We start from the raw sequence: 18315 nt of genomic DNA, 5'->3' as shown, positions 1-18315 counted from the left end.
ACGGCAACATGGGAGCCCTGACTTTGTCCCAGCGCTCATTTCCTGACTTTACTTTTGTTGGTGATACGTGTGAACTATAATAGCAAAAAAATAGTACATTTTTCGTTCACTCAGAGACTTATCTTGATAAACGTGATCGTCTTTAGATATCTGCGGTCAGTGTGGCGCCGTCTGCATAAATCATATCATCCCATTTTAGGTTATTCACTATTTTTGTTTCTCCACTATCGATGTTTCCTCTTTTTATACATGATGACGTGCACTTTAGGGAGAAACCTTATGTTAATGTTAATGGAAAAACTCTAGGTTCTTTATTCTTTTGTAAGAAAACTTGTCTCGAACTAATTTGAGTGCTAAAACCACAATGTCCACGGTGCGAAACAAATTATATCATCATCATCATCATCATCATCCTGCCTGAAACTTTAAGGTAGTTGCTATTCAAAACGCAGCGGAACACCTGTACTTATAAATGCATGTTTTCTTTTGCAGGCTCACAACCGCTTGGTGGCCGACTTAGATACTATGGGATTTCAAGTAGAAGAAACACAAAGCTTTGGAAACGAAGTCACGTCTGCCCTAGCAAAGCTGAAAGAGAAGGATGTTCGTATAATACTGGGAAACTTTAACGAGTCCTGGGCTAGAAGGATATTTTGCGAAGCTAACAGGTAAATATTAAAAACCTAACTGGTGTAGCTGCCAGACACAATTACTTCATTTGTTTCTATTCAACTAACGATGTTTAACTGAGTCTTATTAACAATATTATTATATGTCACTTTTTTTATTCTGCATTAACATTTTTGTGTATACACTGAAAAACAATCTCCGACACAGATGGTAAACATCTCGCTGCTATTGCCGTTGCAGATTAGTTAGGTTTCTCCTGCTGATTTCCACTATGATTCAAAGCTACCAGGAGAAAAAGCGTAAACTTTTAATTAAACTACAATGGCATAATGTGCAGCTGTTGTGCTGTCCAACGCAAAGTCATGACCATACCCTTAGTGAAATTCTTGCATATTTTCGAACAGCATACCGTAGTTGATCTTTATAGGCAACCGCAATGTGAAAAGTACGAGAGGGAGACCCAAAAACAACTCAAATTCATTTTCTGCGAGCGGTGGAGAGGTAATCCGCTACGTCCCATTGCTGTGCACTGTTCTGAATCGATTGACCGACAGTCATCTGTATGGAAGCGTACGTCATGCAATAGGTTTGTTTTTGGAAGTGCTGTTTCACGAGTTTGGAAAATTTTCAGTTTCATAAACGTCAAAACAACGTGCTAACATTAAGTTTTAGTCAAAATCAAAATAGGCGATATGAGTATTGTGTGTGGTTGTTGTTTTTGTTGTTGTTGTTGTGGTCTTCAGTCCTGAGACTGGTTTGTTGCAGCTCTCCATGCTACTCTATCCTGTGCAAGCTGCTTCATCTCCCAGTACCTACTGCAACATACATCCTTCTTAATCTGCTTAGTGTATTCATCTCTTGGTGTCCCTCTACTATTTTTACCCTCCACGCTGCCCTCCAATACTAAGTTGGTGATCCCTTGATGCTTCACAACATGTCCTACCAACCGATCCCTTCTAATCAAGTTGTGCCACAAACTCCTCTTCTCCCCAATTCTATTCAATACCTCCTCATTAGTTGTGTGATCTATCCATCTAATCTTCAGCATTCTTCTGTGGCACCACATTTCGAAAGCTTCTATTCTCTTCTTGTCTAAAGTATTTATTGTCCATGTTTCACTTCCATACACGGCTACACTCTATACAAATACTTTCAGAAACGACTTCCTGACACTTAAATCTATACTCGATACTAACAAATTTCTCTTCTTCAGAAACACTTTCCTTGCCATTGCCAGTCTACATTTTATATCCTCCCTACTTCGAGCATCATCAGTTATTTTGCTCCCCAAATAGCAAAACTCCTTTACTTCTTTAAGTGTCTCATTTCCTAATCTAATTCCCTCACCATCACTCGACTTAAATTGAGTACATTCCTTTATCTTCGTTTTGCTTTTGTTGATGTTCATCTTAAATCCTCCTTTCAAGACACTGTCCATTCCGTTCAACTGCTCTTCCAAGTCCTTTGCTGTCTCTGACAAAATTACAATGTCATCGGCGAACCTCAAAGTTTTCATTTCTTCGCCATGGATTTTAATACCTACGCCGAATCTTTCTTTTGTTTCCTTTACTGCTTGTTCAATATACAAATTGAATAACATCGGGGAGAGGCTACAGCCCTGTCTCATAACGTTCCCAACTACTGCTTCCCCTCCATACCCCTCGACTCTTATAACTGCTATCTGGTTTCTGTACAAATTGTAAATAGCCTTTCGCTCCCTGTATTTTACTCCTGCCACCTTCAGAATCTGAAAGAAAGTATTCCGGTCAACGTTGTCAAAAGCTTTCTCTAAGTCTAAAAATGCTAGAAACGTAGGTTTGCCTTTCCTTAATCTATTATGTGTATGACGCAGAAACCAAACAACTGTGGATTGAGTGGAATACTGTTTCATCATCCCGGAAAAAGAAAGCAAGTGAGAACATCCGTGAAACCAATGTTGGTTTGCTTTTCAAACTTTAAGTAGCATTGCTATTTACAAGTGCTAAAACTAGTGCGTGAGGAATTGCGACAATAACGGTCTGTATTGTGGGGATCGAAGCATTGTTCCGCTCATCGCTACAACGCGCCTAGTCACACAGCGTTCAGTCTCAGGCTAATTATGCCAAAAATCGATAGTAGTTTCGATACGATAATTCAGTGCCCGTGTCGTCCAGAAGAACGATGCAATGTTCCTTCAGACATCCAAGCATGTTCGAAGGACCACTACATAGTATCTCTGAATACTGCATCGTAGCCGGCCGGAGTGGCCGAGCGGTGCTAGGCGCTTCAGTCTGGAACCGCGCGACCGCTGCGGTCGCAGGTTCGAATCCTGCCTCTGGCGTGGATGTGTGTGATGTCCTTAGGTTAGTTAGGTTTAAGTAGTTCTAAGTTATAGGGTACTGATGACCTTAGCTGTTAAGTCCCATAGTGCTCAGAGCCATTTGAACCATTTTACTGCATCGTATTTCTGAACAACACAAGCACTGCAATATCGAATTTATCCGGCGACACCGCGCAAGCGTCGTTCAATTAAAACGTCTCCCATGTACGGAACTATACATAATGAATGTACGAGTGCAGGTTGTAGACACGTTCTTGACGATATATGGAAGTTAGGTTGTGGTCGTGAGTCGTGCTCGGATAGCTTACAGGTAAGGTGACCGCTCGCGATAATCGGGAAATCCTGGTTCCAGTACCGATCCGGCACAAATTTTCACTGTAATTATTCCATTACACAGCTGATGGTTGGTCATTTTCGCAGATGAGAATACGTTTTACGATAATAGTTCCGTACATATTCTACTCACCGGACTGCCCCTTGTGACTTACTCCCATTACTGAGACTGAGAAGAGACCTAAAAGGTGACCGTTTCTAGGACATGGAAGAAATGAAATCAAAATCGCCGAACTGTGAAATAGCACCTAACGGAAACAAGCACTCCGACGCAAGTGTTGCTTACCCACGATGGCGGTCTGCCAACTGATTCAAAACAGTGTGTGTTAGATGTATGTAGCAGGAAACCCCGTTACAAAGCCACCAGCAGGAAAGGAATTTATTTATTTAAGGATGCTCCCTGGTATCTCCTGTACATTTTACAAAGTAAATGTCCGTTTAAAGTGTCGTAGGCTGTTCAGTCTTGTATACATATATGAAAGAACCTAAAAGGAGTAAGGCAGGCGAGAAACTGTAGTTCGGGGAACCGAGTAGAACTTAACAGAAACCTACTCAAAGTGGGATGCATATGCTGTTGCAACTTACACAAACTTACAGCTACGTGAAGGTATTGTTGCTCGTCATCTTCATTCCGACACGACCAGCATATTCGCTTCCAGTCGATATGTTACACAGAATGTAACTGGTTTCTTGTTGTCTACAGACCGATGCTTAGTGAGCAGTAGTTGCTCAACTCTCTCGTTCCCTTGCCTCGCTGAGCCTTCCTCTTGGACATAATGCCAACGTAGAGAGCTGCTTCGGCCCATGGATCAGTACTGGAGCTGATAATGAAGGGTGGTAGTTCTGCGCTGCTCTTTGGTTTGTAATGGTGACAGCTTGCGTTTTTGCTGCGTTAAACATGAACAACCAACTTGTTGCCAAACTTCGAAATGGTTCTAAACCACTAAATATCTAATTATTTTTCTTCAACGAAAAGAATAGGTGTTTCCGAATTTGTATAACATGCAACAGAGGCTTTATTTACTGACGAAAGTGGTATACAGGGTGGTCCATTGATAGTGACCGGGCCAAATATCTCACAAAATAAGCATCAAACGAAAAAACTACAAAGAACGAAACTCGTCTACCTAGAAGGGGGAAACCAGATGGCGCTATGGTTGGCCTGCTATATGGCGCTGCCATACGTCAAACGGATATCAACTGCGTTTTTTTTAAATAAGAACCCCCATTTTTATTACATATTCGTGTAGTACGTAAAGAAATATTAACGTTTCAGTTGGACCACTTTTCTCGCTTTGTGATAGATGGCGCTGTAATAGTCACAAACGTATAAGTACGTGGTATCACGTAACATTCCGCCATTGCGGACGGTATCTGCTTCGTGATACATTACCCGTGTTGAAATGGAGCGTTTACCAACCGCGTAAAAGGTCGATATCGTGTTGATGTATGGCTATTGTGATCAAAATGCCCAAAGGGCGTGTGCTATGTATGCTGCTCGGTATCCTGGACCACACCATCCAAGTGTCCGAACCGTTCGCCGGATAGTTACGTTATTTAAGGAAACAAGAAGTGTTCAGCCACATGTGAAACGTCAACCACGACCTTCACCAAATGATGATGCCCAAGTAGGTGTTTTAGCTGCTGTCGCGGCTAATCCGCACATCAGTAGCAGACAAATTCCGCGAGAATCGAGAATCTCAAAATGTCGGTGTTGAGAATGCTACATCAACATCGATTGCACCCGTACTATATTTCTATGCACCAGGAATTGCATGGTGACGACTTTGAACGTCGTGTACAGTTCTGCCACCGGGCACAAGAGAAATTACGGGACGATGACAGATTTTTTGCACGCGTTCTATTTAGCGACAATGCGTAATTCACCAACAGAGGTAATGTAAACCGGCATAATATGCACTATTGGGCAACGGAAAATCCACAATGGCTGCGACAAGTGGAACTTCAGCGACCTTGGCGGGTTAATGTATGGTGCAGCATTATGGGAGGAAGGATAATCGCCCCCTATTTTATCGATGGCAATCTAAATGGTGCAATGTATGCTGATTTCCTACGTAATGTTCTACCGATGTTACTATAAGATGTTTCACTGCATGAAAGAATGGCGATGTACTTCCAACATGATGGATGTCCGGCACATAGCTCGCGGTATTGATAGCATATTTCATGATAGGTGGATTGATCGTCGAAGCACTTTACCATGGCCCGCACGTTCATCAGATCTGACGTTCCCGGATTTCTTTCTGTGGGGAAAGTTGAAGGATATTTGCTATCGTGATCCACCGACAACGCCTGACAACATGCGTCAGCGCATTGTCAATGTATGTGCGACCATTACGGAAGGCGAACTACTCGCTGTTGAGAGGAATGTCGTTACACGTATTGCCAAATGCATTTAGGTTGACGGACATTGTTTTGAGCGTTTATTGCATTAATGTGGTATTTACAGGTAATCACGCTGTAACAGCATGCGTTCTCAGAAATGGTAAGTTCACGAAGGTACATGTATCACATTGGAACAAATGAAATAAAATGTTCAAACGTACCTACGTTCTGTATTTTCATTTAAAAAACCTACCTGTTCCCAACTGTTCGTCTAAAATTGTGAGCCATGTATTTGTGACTATTACAGCGCCATCTGTCACAAAATGAAAAAAGTGGTCGAACGAAAACATATTTCTTTGCGTACTACACGAATACGTAATAAAAAATGGGGTTCCTATTGTAAAAAACGCAGTAGATATCCGTTTGATCTATGGCAGCACCATCTGCTTTCCCCCTTCAAGCTAGACAAGTTCCGTTCTTTGCAGTTTTTTCGTTTGACGCTTATTTCGTGAGATATTTGGCCCGGTCACGATCAATGGACCACTCTGTATGTGTTCGGTGTAGGCGTTTGAGCAGGCCAGTCGAACAAGCACAACTATCTACCTCCGAACGACGATGCAGTGACCCTTGCATTGTGGTCAGGAGCATCATCAGGTATGATTCAAATTCTTGTCTAAAATATTTCATAAATACCGGTGTACACTTTTGTCGACAAGCTAATGTGCGGATCCTATACCAGACAAAGCAGATACAGACAATCTTACCTCTATCATATTTCACTGTCGCCACAACTCACTGCAGCGACTGGAGTCCTAATCAAATACTCATGATAACAGACAACGAACGAATTCAGTGTCGCACTGCTAGGATCAAAGGAACGCTCAGGGAACTTAAATTCCCATCTTTAGGAGCAAGGCTACCTTATTCTCGGCAACCCGTAATGTTTAAATTTAGTGGACCGGTATTTGAGGATAATTTTTTGGAAGTTTTATTGCCTTCGTCATATACACCATGCACTGTGCAGTGGCTTTTGAAGTGTATACCTATATAGCTATAGAAGTATAACACACCAGCAAAGTACTGTTTGACATACATCTACCCACAGGCCCACCCATTCTCATTTGAATGCCGCATCACGCACCGTGACCAATTACTCCATAAAACCTTATCCATTGCCCATCAAATTAGTTACAGTTAACACCACTGTAAATAACGTCACGCGTCCGTTTTTCTTATCAGTTTCGTCTGTAACTGATCTCAGTGCCGTAAATACTGCGAAAAACCTCTGTAACAGAGCAAATGACCGAAGATCAATTCGTACAATACGTTTGAGAGTGCTGCTTTATTAATATAAATTAATTTCTCAGACTAACAAAAACTGGGATAAAGTTCTTTACCTCCCTGACGATTCTACTTCGAAGTAACTTAACTGCACTATACAGTGAACTTGGTTACATTTATCTCCTATAAAATTTCTCTGACAGTAGAGAAAGTCTGCAGGTACCATGGTTGACCGTCATCGGTCATAGAGTTCAACGTTCCAGAATACAACGGAAAAAAAAACTAAAACCGGATGCACTGTTAAGGTATCAGTGTATCTCCAGTTTCCAGTAGAAGGTCTACTGCCTCCGTATGTTGAATGACGACTGGGAAAGAGAGAGAGGGTAGACGGTGTAACTAATAAAGTTTGTCGAACAGGAATCCCGTTCATGACCTGCTTGGTGTCATATATGGTACGCAAATATGTAGCTAACTAAACTCAAGATCTCAATATTCTGCTATTGCTTTAATGCCTTATGACCCGCTCTTATGTCAATAAGCTGATTGCAGCCTTGTTTTTTTTCTGGTGGAAAGTTTCTTCTGTAACAAAGGACAATCACAGACTAGTTTCCTTTGCTGTCGCGTTGAGCCTCCGTCGTACGACAGTTTCTTGACCTGGCTGTTAATACTACGGAAGAAGGATACGGGAAATAAATTATTGTACTTTTTTGTTGCTGCCTCCTTCAAAAACGAACGAAGCCCTAAAGTGAATCACATTCAATCTTTCATTCATCAGCTCCAGATACTACGAAAAAAATCAGAGTGTGCTGTGGGTAAAAACTCGTACTTGTTGCCGGAATAAGAAAGACAATGACGCAGTCTACCCCATTTGTTTGCTAAATGATGCCCCATTGTCACAGCACACGGAGGAACATTCTACTTGCAACCTACTGAAGTGGTGTATGTGTTGTTAATATTTATAACAAGGCTTAGCTGTTTACACAATTATCGTGGCACTCTTCAGTGTTACATAGTACATGCTATTCATATCCTCATACTTCCGCATTCTTCCATAAAATTTCATAAACAAGCAGGAGTTATTCGCATTCTTATCTGTTCACCCGATTTTTATTTATTTTTTATTGCCTGGGGATCTTTGGGGTAATTTAAATAATCTCAGTGACAATATTAAAATGGTATTTAGTAGCTGAACATGTCACCAGCATTAACTCCAGTAAGATCAAGTTATAGTTTGGAATACATCAATTACCGCGTTTCTTATAACTTGTCGTGTAGGCACATACGAAAAAAAAATTTTTTGCGTAGACAAATTTGATGATAACGACCGCCATATCTGCCGAAAACTGACTGCACCTTAATTTAATTTTTCTTCTGATTTTCGTAAACACGTAACTTTTTATGAGTGCATCTCGCCTGTATCATAAGAATAAAATACCAAATCAAAAGCTGCTTGCAGTATGTTACTTTGTCAGATATTTTCACAATAATAATATACACTGGTGTGCAAAATTTAAGGACGAAAGTAACGTTCGCATTACGTGTCATATCTAAGTAACGTAGCTCGATGAAACTTTAAACATACATAATTTGGAAATTTGTTTTAAGGTGTTATGGGACCAAATTGCTGAGGTCATCGGTCCCTAAGTTTACACACTACTTAATCTAACTTAAACTAACTTACGCTAAGGACAATACACACACACCCATGCCCGAAGGACGACTCGAACCTCCGACGGGGACAGCCGCGCGGACCTTGACAAGGCGCCTGAGACCACTCGGCTACCCCGCGCGGCGAAACATACATAGAAAGAATTGCTACAGTATAGTACAGAAAGTAACTGAAAGACATACACATTGAGACAAACAGAATGACACTTATCTTGAAAGACAGTAGTTACTCTGAAGTCACAGCGATTTACGGTGGCCATCTGGACATTAAAAAAGTCGGGACACACAGTAGTTCCTAATACGGTTTGTGATCACCACGGACGACAATGTACGCTCTGTAATATCCTCCCATGCCGGCCACAAGGTTGGCAAGGAGTTCTTGTGGTAGGACATTCCATTCCTCCACCACTATGTTAACAAGTGCTGGAAGGTCTTTGGTAAATGTGGACGTGGTGCAGTACCTCTCACCCACGCGTCCCACGCGTACTCGGCGCGATGTAAGTCGGGAGAATGAGCAGGCTAGTCCATTCGCCGCATATACTCTCGTTCCAAGAGCTCTTCTACCTGTGCAGTTCGATACGGTCCCGTATTAACATCCACAAAAATGAAGTCAGAGCTGAATGAACCCCTGCATAGACGCACATGGGGAAGGAGTACTGTGTCATAATAATATTGATCAGAGAGTGTACCGTGTTCAAAGATTTGGAGGCCAGTAGGCCCACGCAACATATGCCTCCCCGTACTGTAATACCTGGACCACCAACACGATTGTATTCTACAATGCTGGACATACCCTCAGACGTCTGTGCGAATGCGCACAGGCTGCCCGAACTCTTGCGGGAATCGTCACCTTAGTGTGCGCGAGTAATGAGTTGAAGGGGAAATATCTATTAGGTACATTACGTATGTAGACTGCGGAAAGTTGGGAATGTGGCTCTCACGGGAAACATGTAAGGGATAAGTTCCTGCAGTCACGCTGTTCATCTGTGTCCTCGGTGGCTCAAATGTATAGAGCGTCTACCATGTAAGCAGGAGATATCGGGTTCGAGTCCCGATCGGGGCACACATTTTCAGTTGTCCCCATCGAGGTATATCAGCAACACCTGTCGGTAGCTGAGGGTTTCCTTAACACTTTCGCTGCGGCTGACGCTTATAAGCGTCACAACAGGCCACGAGCCAGTGCGGCTGGCGCAGTGTCTAAGCTAGGTTCAAAGCGTGTAAACTTTTGTTTTGTGTGGTCAGTTATCGAACGTATATTGTTCGTAATGGCGGTCAATGGACCTTCCAACGTGAAAAGGAGTAGGAAAAGTGTTTCGCTTACTAATTTCTACACATTCGGGCGCCCCTGGGCGTCTATGATAAATGTAGACAGCTAATTCTCTCACACCAGGAGCAAACATGCTACTAAATTGACGACCTTTATCAGAGTCAATCTTAAAAATGCGCATTTGAAGTAAATATAATTTCAAATGAATCCAGTTTCCTTTTTTTCCTTCTTCAGAATATGCGTTTTGGAATCCAAATTGTATTTTTTGTTGCATTATCAACAAATCACGAACATTTGAATGACGCATGTGACCCCTACAGGTGTCAGACAGCAAACAGACTTTAAAACATGACCACAATAGAGTCGAAGCTTATTTGAAGTAATGCATCTAAGGTATCTGTTGTAGTTGGCAGGAGAGCCAACACAGTGTTACTAGAGGAGGCCGAAATGCACGCGTTTTAGCTCACGCAGGCTGGCGTGAGGTCTGGAACAGGACAAGGAAATTAGAATTTAGAAAAACGGACGTAGCTGGTGGAATACTTTAATCCATTAATGATGAACGTCGGTTTTGACGGAACATGATTCACAATAGCAATAGTAACTGATAATGGCGCCTTGCTAGGTCGTAGCAAATGACGTAGCTGAAGGCTGTGCTAAACTGTCGTCTCTGCAAATGAGAGCGTATGTAGGCAGTGAACCATCGCTAGCAAAGTCGGCTGTCCAACTGGGCCGGGCGCTAGGGAGTCTCTCTAGACCTGCCGTGTGGCGGCGCTCGGTCTGCAATCACTGATAGTGGCGACACGCGGGTCCGACGTATACTAACGGACCGCGGCCGATTTAAAGGCTACCACCTAGCAAGTGTGGTGTCTGGCGGTGACTCCACAGTATCACCATTAAGTCAATATGGAACATGATCCTACAGATCTTACAAGGTCGTGACGTCAGCCTGTAGCTGAGGTGAGGTGAGCTTAGGAGCGTCGGCTCCGAGCTGTACCTGCCGTTTCTGAGTGTTACCGACCCGCACTCGCACTTGCCGGGCCGCTCTGGAGAGTTGCACGCCTGCACCGATGCCGCAGCGAAAGTGTTCATTATCATTTATTCTAGAGAAGCTACACTGTCATCAATGGTATCTGTTCTTTCGAGAACAGTTACTATCTTCATATAAATATGATCGTATTGTGTTTCAGGTTTTCTGATTTGGGGAGGTATAATGCTGCGTGGCCGTACTAGCTCAAAATCTTTGAACACGGTACACTCACCTGTCAACAGCTGCAAAAGTCACTGCAGAACTGAATGTCGCACTCGCGAACACCGTCATAAACAAAACTATAAGAACGGAGCGCCACCAGCAGGGAATTGTAGGGCAACTGATGCAAGTGCCTGTAACAGAGAAACGTGGTGCTGAAGCTATAGGATCTGCGCTATGAAGCGATGGAAGAATGTCATTTAGCCGGATGCGGCTTGTTTCACACTCGTTCCAACTTGTGGCCCACTTTCGCCCCAAGAGTGAAACATGGCAAGGATTTGCTGACGATTTGGGCAACCATATCGTGGTATACCATGGGCACCGCGATTACTCTGAAGGTCGCATTACTGCCAATGATTTTATGACCATTTTGGCTGACCACGTCTATCCCACGGTACAACGTTTGTTCCCCAATGATGATGCTGTTTTCCAAGATGATTTAGCCTCTGTTCACACATCTCGCATCGTCCAGGACTGGTTTTGTGGGCATGAGCATGAACTGTCGCATCTCCCTGCCCACTACAGTCACCAGGTCTCAATGTTATTGAGCCTCTGTGATCCGAAATGTGAAATAATTTGGGTGAAGGTCACGGTTAAAGCAGGCTCAGACATGGTAACTGGATGTCTCTATAGGCCCCCTGGCTCAGCAGCTGTTGTGGCTGAACACCTGAAGGATAATTTGGAAAATATTTCGAGTAGATTTCCCCACAATGTTATAGCTCTGGGTGGAGATTTTAATTTTCCGGTTATAGACTGGGAGACTCAAACGTTCATAACGGGTGACAGGGACAAAGAATCCAGTGAAACTTCTTAAGTGCTTTATCTGAAAACTACCTTGAGCAATTAAACAGAGAAACGACTCGTGGCGATAACATATTAGACCTTCTGGTGACAAACAGACCCGAACTATTTGAAACAGTTAACGCAGAACAGGGAATCAGCGATCATAAAATGGTCATTGCATCGATGATTTCAGCCGTAAATAGAAATATTAAAAAACGTAGGAAGATTTTTCTGTTTAGCAAAAGTGACAAAAAGCAGATTACAGAGTACCTGACAGCTCAACACAAAAGTTTTGTCTCAAGTACAGATAGTGTTGAGGATCCTTCTCTAGATTGTCGCACAGATGACAAAATGGTAGATATCGAAATAGACGACAGAGGGATAGAGAAACAATTAAAATCAATCAAAAGAGGAAAGGCCCCTGGACCTGATGGGATACCAGTTCGATTTTACACAGAGTACGCGAAGGAATTTGCCCCCCTTCTTGCAGCGGTGTACCGTAGGTCTCTAGAAGAGCGTAGCGTTCCAAAGGATTGGAAAAGGGCACAGGTCATCCCCGTTTTCAAGAAGGGACGTCGAACAGATGTGCAGAACTATAGACCTATATCTGTAACGTCGATCAACTGTAGAATTTTGGAACACGTATTATGTTCGAGTATAATGAGTTTCCTGGAGACTATAAATCTATTCTGTAGGAATCAGCATGGGTTTCGAAAAAGACGGTCGTGTGAAACCCAGCTCGCGCTATTCGTCCACGAGACTCAGAGGGCCATAGACACGGTTTCAAGGTAGATGCCGTGTTTCATGACTTCCGCAAGGCGTTCAATACAGTTCCCCACAGTCGTTTAATGAACAAAGTAAGAGCATATGGACTATCAGACCAATTGTGTGATTTGATTGAAGAGTTCCTAGATAACAGAACGCAGCATGTCATTCTCAATGGAGAGAAGTCTTCCGAAGTAAGAGTGATTTCAGGTGTGCCGCAGAGGAGTGTCATAGGACCGTTGCTATTCACAATATACATAAATGACCTTATGGATGACATCGGAAGTTCACTGAGGCTTTTTGCAGATGATGCTGTGGTGTATCGAGAGGTTGTAACAATGGAAAATTGTACTGAAATGCAGGAGGATCTGCAGCGAATTGACGTATGGTGCAGGGAATGGCAATTGAATCTCAATGTAGACAAGTGTAATGAGCTGCGAATACATAAAGATAGATCCCTTATCATTTAGCTACAAAGTAGCAGGTCACCAACTGGAAGCAGTTAATTCCACAAATTATCTGGGAGTACGCATTAGGAGTGATTTAAAATGGAATGATCGTATTAAGTTGATCGTTGGTAAAGCAGATGCCAGACAGATTCATTGGAATAATCCTAAGGAAATGCAATCCGAAAACAAAGGAAGAAGGTTACAGTACGCTTGTTCGCCCACTGCTCGAATACTGCTCAACGGTGTGGGATCCGTACCAGATAGGATTGATAGAAGAGAGAGAGAAGATCCAACGGAGAGCAGCGCGCTTCGTTACAGGATCATTTAGTAATCGCGAAAGCGTTACGGAGATGATAGATAAACTCCAGTGGAAGACTCTGCAGGAGAGACGCTCAGTAGCTCGGTACGGCCTTTTGTTAAATTTTCGAGGACATACCTTCACCGAAGAGTCAAGCAGTATATTGTTCCCTCCTACGTATATCTCGCGAAGAGACCATGAGGATAAAATCAGAGAGATTAGAGCCCACACAGAAGCATACTGACAATCCTTCTTTCCACGAACAATACGAGACTGGAATAGAAGGGAGAACCGATATAGGTACTCAAGGTACCCTCCGCCACACACCGTCAGGTTGCTTGCGGAGTGTAGATGTAGATGTACTTTAGAGGGAAAAGTGCGTGATTGCTACCCACTTCCATCATAGTTACCTGAACTTGGCAATGTTTTCCAGGAAACATGGCATGAAAACCACACAGGACCTGTAACTATCCATTCCAAGATGACAGGATACTGTTTTTTACTGCACCGTATTCTGTCGTGTTTTTGGTGTTTCCATACTTTCGTCCTCCCCTACACATGTAACAAAATAATAACAACCGTATTTAATAGGCATTATAGAATATAAAATTTTTCGTTACACATTCTGATGTGTGGAACTGAGGGAAAAAAGAAACAGACCTATTTACCCTATCCTTGTCAAACCGAACTTGGACGCCGCCTCCAGTATCCTTACCGTAGACATTGCTTTAATCACAAGAATTTCTTCTTCCAATCTGTTGCCAGTCACCGGCCTCTGTGGCCGAGCGGTTCTAGGCGCTTCAGTCCAGGACCGCGCTGCTGCTACGGTCGCAGGTTCGATTCCTGCCTCGGGCATGGATGTGTGTTATGTCCTTAGGTTAGTTAGGTTTAAGTAGTTCGAAGTCTAGGGGACTGATGATCTCAGATGTTAAGTCCCACCACAGTGCTTAGAGCCACTTGAACCTTTTTTTTTCTTTTTTTTTTTTTCCTAGTCGCTCACAAAATCGAACGTCTCCTAAGGTTACAGTTTTGCTGTAAAATGCTTCACTTAGCTTTCCATCACGGTTTCTTTCTGATAGTGCTTTATATGAATACTGCATTACTAGGTCTGCATTGTTTTTATAGATCTACGTAGATACACAGACGCAACGTCTGAACAGGCCGCTTTTCAATATATTCGTATCTCAAGACGCCAGCGCGCATTTACTGGAATATGAAAGTGAGGCACGTGCAGCGTAATATAAGGCTGCGTCAGCAGCTTGTCCTGAGGGGCTGGTTAAATTGCATACGAATTGCGACGAGACAGCGCCATGTCTCCCCCCCCCCCCCCCTCCTCGACACCCCAGGCAATCTCTCGTTTCTGCGCTGATAACTTGAAAGCTATCACGAGTTGCGCGCTTGCTACGTATCACCGCTTGGAAATGAATCCATGATGTTCCAAATACTAACTTCCGCCATTTTTTTAAGTCATCATTCTTTCGACTGGCTTGAGGCCGTTCCTCATTTCTGGCTGTCCTGTGTTAATCTGACTGTCATCACATACCCAATACACCCAACACCTTGTATGAACTGCTTTACGTACTCTCGACTTTGTTCTCCATACGATATTTTCCCTCTGCTGCCGTCACCATTCTTGAGTTAACTGTACCTTCACGCAGAAGCAGTTATCTTGCAAATCCCTCCCTCCTCCTATGATGAATTCTGACTTTCTCCCTCATTCTTTCCACTATGTCTTCACTTCGTGTTTTATCGAGCCATTTAATTTTAATATCCCTCTAGGTCAGCAAATTTCACATATTTCTAATTTCTTCTTCCCTGATTTTTTTCCTTGTTGCACTTCCGCGCAGTGCTGAGTTACAGACGTACTTTGTCAGTAGTTTATTCCTCAGTTACATGTCAGCAGTTGATACCAGTAGAGATAGTTTATTGAGGGTTCTGCTTGTATAGCGCAACGCCCAGCGCACTGGTTGGTCTCTGATTAGCCAGAGATGGATCGAGTGTTACCTTTAGGAGACTTTCCTCGCACCTTTAGGCAAGTAATGGGCTGGTCCCCAAATTCCGACTCAGAGATTACGATACACAGTTACAATACGATGACACATAGAACGAAGTTTGCACTATCCACAGATGGCACACACGACTTCTGCCCCTTAGGTTACTTTGACGTCCAGGACATCCTGCCGTAAAGTTAAATAATAGAATAAAATTTTCGAAATCCTGAAAAACCGTACCACACGAGATAAACGCTGTGGGAGAGAAGAAGAGATATTTTGTTAGGGAAAATTTTCTTTAGCTGTGCTTCTGATACCTACTTACGAACAGTGTAGCATCAGCTTTCTTAATGCTATGGAATATTGTGACAGGATCGGGTAACGACGATGTAGGTGGATAGAAATGACGCACACTTCTCTCCACATTTGAACACAAAGGCCCAATAATATTGAGATCTGGTGGCTGTAGTGGCAAGGGGAGATGAGATAATTCATCCTTGTGCTCACAAAACCAGTCCCGGACGAAGCGATGTGTACGAACAGGCGTCCCGTCGTTTTGAAACACAGAATCACTACTGGGGAACAGATATTGTACCATGGGACGGTACTGACCAGCCAAAATGGTGACAATCTTTGGCAGTAATGCGACCTATGGAATATCGTGATATGGCTGCCCAAGTCATTACCGAACCACCGCTACGTTTCGCTCTTGGGACGTAAACTCGGCAGCGAGCGGGAAATAGTGTGAAACAGACTGATCCGATCAAATGACTTTCTTCCATTGCTCCCCATTCCAGGTTTAATCACTTTGGCACGACATTTTCCTGTTACAAGCACGTGAATCACTGATGTGTGGTTTTGGAATTCCATTTTGCCTTGCAATCTCCTGCTTATGGAACTACCGTCGTGTTGTCTTTGTGCTGACAATGTTCGCCAGTGCGACGTTCAGTTTGCAATGACTTTTGCAGCTGTCGTCCCCAATTTTTTCGTCACAATCCTCTTCAATGACCGTCCATCGCGATCGCTCAACACACACCTTCGTCAGCGTTGTGACAGCCGAGGATATTTTTCCGCTTTCCTTGCATGCGGTATAAATCGTCGACATGACGCCTTCTTGAAACGCTGAACACTTCGGCTACCTTGGTTACGGAAGCACCACCATACGAGCATCAACAATTTTCCTACGTTCAAATGCATCGAACTCCGAGATTTGCACTCACAACTACACCGAACGCTGTTCTGACTACGACTGATACTTGCAACGTATTAACGACATTGCACACATGCCGTTCTGGTCAGTCGCAACAGCTCCACCTACAGGCTTGGCTTGTAGCTGCAGTTATGTTCAAGCATGCATTTATCGCAGTCCGCCCCCGTTAGCTGAGTGGCTGTTGGCACGGTAGCTCACCGTGTTCGATCAGAGGGCTGTTCTCCCTCTGTAATTAAAAAAAAAACTGAGTAAAGGAATCAACGACCAACTTGAACGGATGTCTTGCGACGTCCGCCCAGACCAAAAGCAACGAACTATATCGAAGAAAAAAAAATGGTCAGCATGGCAGAACGCCACGCCAAAGGGCCCGACTTCGATTCCCGGCTGAGACAGGAGATTTTTTTTCAAATGGCTCAAATGGCTCTAAGCACTATCGGGCTTAACATCTGAGGTCATCAGTCCGCTAGACTTAGAAGTACTTAAACCTAATTAACCTACGTACATCACCCACATCCATGCTCGAAGCAGGATTTGAACCTGCGACCGTAGCACGGTTCCGGACTGAAGTGCCTACAATCGCTCTGCCAAAGCGAGATTTTTTTCCGCTCATGGACTGGGTGTTGTGTTGTCATTATCATTTCATCCCCATCTCCAACGCGCAATCGCCCAATGTGGCGTCGAATGCAATAAGTACTTCCCCTCGGCGGCCGAACTTCCCCGAATGGGGAACTCGCGGCCCACAATGCCGTACGCTCATTTCCATGCATTTATCGCGTGTTTCCATGGTTTTCTCCACCCCCTGTAGGTCTTTACGTTATCAGATAATCTCTTTGCGCAAATGTATTAATGTGGCAATATTGTACATTAGGGATAAACTGAATGAGGTTGTACTGTTTTAAACGGGCTGGTTTTATATTTGAACGATGAAGGCTCCAATCCCCATCCGCTTATACCTGATTTAAGTTTTCTGTAGTTTCCTTAAATTACTTCAGGGATATGTCTTAATGATTTCTATCATAATGGCACGGTCAACAACCTGTAAGATCCTTCTCAAATTAGACTGTGAGCACGCATTACCTGATCAAAAGTATCGTGGCACCTATTAGTGGTCGTAGTTGTATGAGTGTCTGGGGAAGAATCGTAGCAGCTCAAGAGTCGAAACTGGAGCACGTAGTGATATCCGACAATAGGATTTGGAGCGAAGTTAACGTAACGTACTAATCCATCCCAAAGGAGTTCGACTGGGTTCAAGTCGGGACTATAAGTGGCCGGTCCATTTCAGGAATCATATTATCCACAAATAATTACCTCAGAGATGCTGCTTTACGAGAGGGTGCAATCTCTTGCTGATACAAATGATCGTCTCCGAACTGTTCCTGCACAATACACGGTACACAATGCTGCGCAATGTGTCCATCTCATTCGCATTTATCGTTTTCTTAAGCCGTATAAAAGGACCACACCACCACACCGTAACACCACACCCACCGTACTTCACTGTCTGTACACACGATGGCAGGTAAAGTTCTCCAGGTATTCCCCAAACCGAATGCCTTCCATCCGGTTTCCACTGTGTATAGTGTATTTCATCGATTGGCCATAGACACGGGTTCCCAGGTAGAAGCCGTGTTTCTTGACTTCCGCAAGGCGTTTGATACGGTTCCCCAGTCGTTTAATGAACAAGGTAAGAGCATATGGACTATCAGACCAATTGTGTGATTGGATTTA

The 18315-nt window shown here is 43.5% G+C and overlaps 1 protein-coding gene across 1 annotated transcript in view; it reads left to right on the top strand.

The window, feature by feature from the left end:
* The first annotated feature begins 364 nt into the window (after positions 1 to 364).
* LOC126249461 (gamma-aminobutyric acid type B receptor subunit 2) overlaps positions 365 to 18315 on the top strand; it is a 370961-nt gene continuing 353010 nt past the window's right edge. Inside the window, exons 1-2 of the mRNA XM_049951115.1 lie at positions 365 to 373; positions 493 to 668. Of these exons, the coding sequence (XP_049807072.1) occupies positions 365 to 373; positions 493 to 668 (185 nt within the window). The remainder of the gene's footprint in view (positions 374 to 492; positions 669 to 18315) is intronic.

This window comes from Schistocerca nitens, chromosome 3, assembly GCF_023898315.1.
Source record: "Schistocerca nitens isolate TAMUIC-IGC-003100 chromosome 3, iqSchNite1.1, whole genome shotgun sequence".
NCBI classification, from domain to species: domain Eukaryota; kingdom Metazoa; phylum Arthropoda; class Insecta; order Orthoptera; family Acrididae; genus Schistocerca; species Schistocerca nitens.
Note: the sequence above shows the minus strand (reverse complement) of the source record. Positions and strands in the feature narration are given on the sequence as shown.